Here is a 4,525-nt window from a genome sequence, read left to right as displayed (position 1 = left end):
CAAACCCACGGGAAGAACGAACAACTCCAGATGCGCCACCTTCAAGAGCTGCAATACTCAACGTGAAGGTCTGCAGCTTCACTCCTGACAGCGAGACCACCAACCCACCAGAAGGAAGAAGCTCCAGACACATCTGAACGTGTGAAGGAACAAACTCCAGACACACCATCTTTAAGAACTGTAACACCACGAGGGTCCGCGGCTTCATTCTTGAAGTCAGTGAGACCAAGAACCCACCAATTCCGGACGCACCGTGTGCCTCAGAACAGACGTGAGGCCACCCGGACCTCCCCCATGGTAGAGTGCTGGGAGGTGGCTGAGACATCATTACCTCCCACTACTCTCAGTGCTGTGGAGTTTCACCTGAGGTTTTGCCTCGGGTCAGCAGAGTGGTGGGGGCCTGGCCCTGTCTGAGAACGTGTGACAATGCTTATTGAATTCTGAGGGGGCCACGAACCTCAGAACTGTGAGACTCTGGGAGTCTGGCCAGCACCAGCTGCCGTCATAACTGGAGGGTCTCCCTCACTTCCTCTTGCAGGTGCTCCAGGAATCAGGAGTTGAAGACCTGGGTGTGAGGGACACATACATCCTAAAAGCACCACACCAGAGGAGGTCCAGGCACTGCCGGGAGTCAAGGTGAGTGCACAGCCTGACTCTGTACCAAGGGCCCTACCCCCAGAAACAGGGCAGACCTGGCAGCACCCAGCCCGTAGCCACCCACTGTCATTCCTGGTGCCTCAGACCCTGCCTGCCAGCTGTGCCCTGAGGTGCTTTCTCATCCTCCTACAGGTTCCCAGGAGGCAAAGCCCCTAGGAAGACAGGCGACCTGTGAGGCCCTAGAGCACCACCGTAAGAGAAGAAGAGCTGTAAGCCGGCCTTTATCAGAGCCATCATGGGTGAGTTTCTCAGCTGAGGCCTCTGGCACTGTCCCTCTGTCCCTCAGTCCTGTGGGATCCCATCATACCCATTCGTGCTCACACGTTTACCTGCTGCTCCTGAACAATATTCATCGTGCCTCTCTCTCCAAACCTTCCATGCCCCAGCTTTGAGCAAGGCTTCCAGAAGCCAAATTTCATACTGGAGTTGGTAGATGCAGAGGATCCTCCAGAGGAGGGAGAGGAGGAAGCCTCCTCCATTTTCTCTTCCTCTTTCCACTTTTTATTCCCCTCCTCCTCTGCCTCCTCTTCTTCCTTCTCATCCTCATCCTCTTCTCTGATTCTGTGTTCTCCAGGGGACAAGGAGATGCCTGCTGCTGGGATGCCGCGTCTTCTCCAGAGTTCCGCTGAGAGTCGGCAGAGTCATCCTGAGTGGGAGGACTCCCCGGGTCTTCTCCAGAGTCCTCCTGAGGGGAAAGACTCCCAGTCTCCTCTCCAGAATCCTCAGAGTCCTCCTGAGGGCGAGGACTCCCTGTCTCCTCTCCAGATTTCTCAGAGCCCTCCTGAGGGTGAGGACGTCCAGTCTCCTCTCCAGATTTCTCAGAGCGCTCCTGAGGGTGAGGACGTCCAGTCTCCTCTCCAGAATCCTGCGAGCTCCTTGTTCTCCTCCACTTTACTGAGTCTTTTCCAGAGTTCCCCTGAGAGTTCTGAAAGTCCTTTTGAGGGTTTTCCCCAGTCTTCTCCCCAGTTTCCTGTGAGCTCCTCCTTCTCATCCACTTTACTGTGTGTTTTCCAGAGTTCCCCTGAGAGTTCTCAAAGTACTTTTGAGGGTTTTCCCCAGTCTCCTCCCCAGTTTCCTGTGAGCTCCTCCTTCTCATCCACTTTACTGTGTGTTTTCCAGAGTTCCCCTGAGAGTTCTCAAAGTCCTTTTGAGGGTTTTCCCCAGTCTCCTCCCCAGTTTCCTGTGAGCTCCTCCTTCTCATCCACTTTACTGTGTGTTTTCCAGAGTTCCCCTGAGAGTTCTCAAAGTACTTTTGAGGGTTTTCCCCAGTCTCCTCTCCAGATTCCTGTGAGCTCCTCCTCCTCCCCTTTACTGAGTGTTTTCCAGAGTTCCCCTGAGAGTTCTCAAAGTACTTTTGAGGGTTTTCCCCAGTCTCCTCTCCAGATTCCTGTGAGCTCCTCCTTCTCCTCCCCTTTACTGCGTGTTTTCCAGAGTTCCCCTGAGAGTTCTCAAAGTACTTTTGAGGGTTTTCCCCAGTATGCTCTCGAGATTCCTCAGAGTCCTGCGGAGGGAGACAACTCTCAGTCCCCTCTCCATAGTCCTCAGAGTCCTCCTGAGGGGGAGGACTCCCCGTCTCCGTTCCAGAGTCCTCCTGAGTGGGAGAATACCCTTTCTCCTCTCCAGATTCCTCAGAATCCTCCTGAGTGGGAGGACTGTCTGTCTCGTCTCCAGATTCATACGTGTCCTCCTGATGGGGAGGACTTCCAGTCTCCTCTCCAGATTCCTCAGAGTCCTCCTGAGTGGGAGGACTCCCTGTCTCCTCTCCATTTTCCTTATAGGCCTCCTCAGGGGGAGGACTTCCAGTCTTCTCTCCAGAGTCCTGTAAGCATCTACTCCTCCTCCACTTCATTGAGCCTTCCCCAGAATTTCTCTGAGAGTCCTCAGAGCCCTCCTGAAGGGCCTGCCCAGTCTCCTTTCTATAGTCCTCAGAGCCTTCCTGAGGGGATGGACTCCCAGTCTCCTTTCCAGAGTCCTCCTGAGGGGGAGGATTCCCTGTCTCCTCTCTACATTCCTCAGAGTCCTCTTGAGTGGGAGGTCTCCTTGTCTCCGCTTTCCTCACAGCCCTCCTCAGGGGGAGGACTCCCAGTCTTCTCTCCAGAGTCCTGTGATTATCTGTTCCTCCTCGACTTCACTGAGTCTTCCCCAGGATTTCCCTGAGAGACCTCAGAGACCCCCTGAGGGGCCTGCTCAGTCTCCTCTCCAGAAACCTCTCAGCTCCTTCTCCTACACTTTAGCGAGTCTTCTGCAGAGTCCCCATGAGAGTCCTCAGAGTCCATCTGAGGGGCCTGCCCAGTCTCCACTCCAGAGACCTGTCAGCTCCTTCTCGTCCACTTCATTGAGTCTTTCCCAGAGTTCTCCTGAGAGTCCTGAGAGTCCTACTGAGGGGCCTGCGCAGCCTCCTCTCCAGAGTGCTGTGAGCTCCTCCTCCTCCTCCACTGCATTGAGTCTTTCCCAGAGTTCCCCTGAGAGTCCTCAGAGTCCTCCTGAGGGGCCTGCCCAGTCTCCTCTCCAGAGTGCTGTGAGCTCCTCCTCCTCCTCCACTTCCTTGAGCCCATTCAGTGAAGAGTCCAGCAGTCCAGTAGATGAAGATACAAGCACCTCAGACACCTTGCTAGAGAGCGAGTCCTTGACAGACAGTGAGTCCTTGATAGAGAGCGAGCCCTTGTTCATTTATACACTGGATGAAAAGGTGGACGAGTTGGTGCGGTTTCTTCTCCTCAAATATCAAGCGAAGCAGCCTGTCACAAAGGCAGAGATGGTGACGAATGTCATCAGCAGGTACAGGGGCTACTTTCCTATGATCTTCAGGAAAGCCCGTGAGTTCATAGAGATTCTTTTTGGCATTTCCCTGAGAGAAGTGGACCCTGACGGCTCCTACATCTTTGTAAACACATTAGAGCTCAGCTGTGAGGGGAGTCTGAGTGATGAGCAGGGCATGCCCCCGAACCACCTCCTGATTCTTATTCTGAGTATCATCTTCATGAAGGGCACCTGTGCCTCTGAGGAGGTCATCTGGGATGTGCTGAGTGGAATAGGGGTGCGTGCTGGGAGGGAGCATTTTATCTTTGGGGAGCCCAGGGAGCTCCTCACTAAAGTTTGGGTGCAGGAACGTTACCAAGAGTACCGGGAGGTGCCCAACACTGCTCCTCCACGTTACGAATTCCTTTGGGGCCCAAGAGCTCATTCAGAAATCAGTAAGAGGAAAGTAGTCGAGTTTTTGGCCATGCTCAACAATACCGTCCCTATTTCCTTTCCACCCTCGTACAAGGATGCTTTGAAAGATGTGGAAGAGAGAGCCCAGGCCATAATTGACACCACAGATGACTCCCCTGCCACAGACAGTGCAAGCCCCAGTGTCGTGTCCCCCAGCTTCTCTTCTGAGTGAAGTCAGTAGATTCTTCCCTCTGAGTTTGAAGAGGGCAGTCGAGTTTCTTCGTGGTGGAGGGCCCGGGTGAGGTTGGGGAGAACACAGTGCTGTTTGCACTTCTGTTCCATAGGGGCAGTTGCGGGATTTACCTGTTTTCCTTTTGGGTATTTTTCAGATGCTTTTCCTATTAATGACAGGTTTAAATAGCTTCAGGATCTTAGTTTACGAATAATAGTCACGTGTATTGCTGTTTATCTGGTTTAAGAGTAACAGTTTGATATTTTGTAAAAACAAAAACACACACAAACACACCACATTGGGAAAACCTTCTGCCTCATTTTGTGATGTGTCACAGGTGAATGTATTGCTGTACGAATTTTCTTGAAACTGAAGGAACTCTGCAGTTAAATAGTGGAACAAAGTAAAGGATTGTTAATATGTGCATTTCCTCAGGCCCTTTAGTTTGTTGTTCTTGAAACTAAAGATACATACCTGGTTTGC

The 4,525-nt window shown here is 52.6% G+C and overlaps 1 protein-coding gene across 1 annotated transcript; it reads left to right on the top strand.

Annotated features, from left to right (window-relative positions):
* The first annotated feature begins 892 nt into the window (after positions 1 to 892).
* On the top strand, positions 893 to 4,042 carry LOC115898643 (melanoma-associated antigen C1-like). The gene is given in 3 exon segments (XM_030933663.1): positions 893 to 896; positions 1,232 to 2,705; positions 2,707 to 4,042. Coding segments are annotated over 3 exon segments (2,814 nt in total).
* The last annotated feature ends 483 nt before the right edge of the window (positions 4,043 to 4,525 follow it).

The sequence above is a fragment of the Rhinopithecus roxellana genome, chromosome 7 (genome assembly GCF_007565055.1).
Source record: "Rhinopithecus roxellana isolate Shanxi Qingling chromosome 7, ASM756505v1, whole genome shotgun sequence".
Classification (NCBI taxonomy): domain Eukaryota; kingdom Metazoa; phylum Chordata; class Mammalia; order Primates; family Cercopithecidae; genus Rhinopithecus; species Rhinopithecus roxellana.
This window is presented reverse-complemented; position numbering and strand designations above follow the sequence as displayed.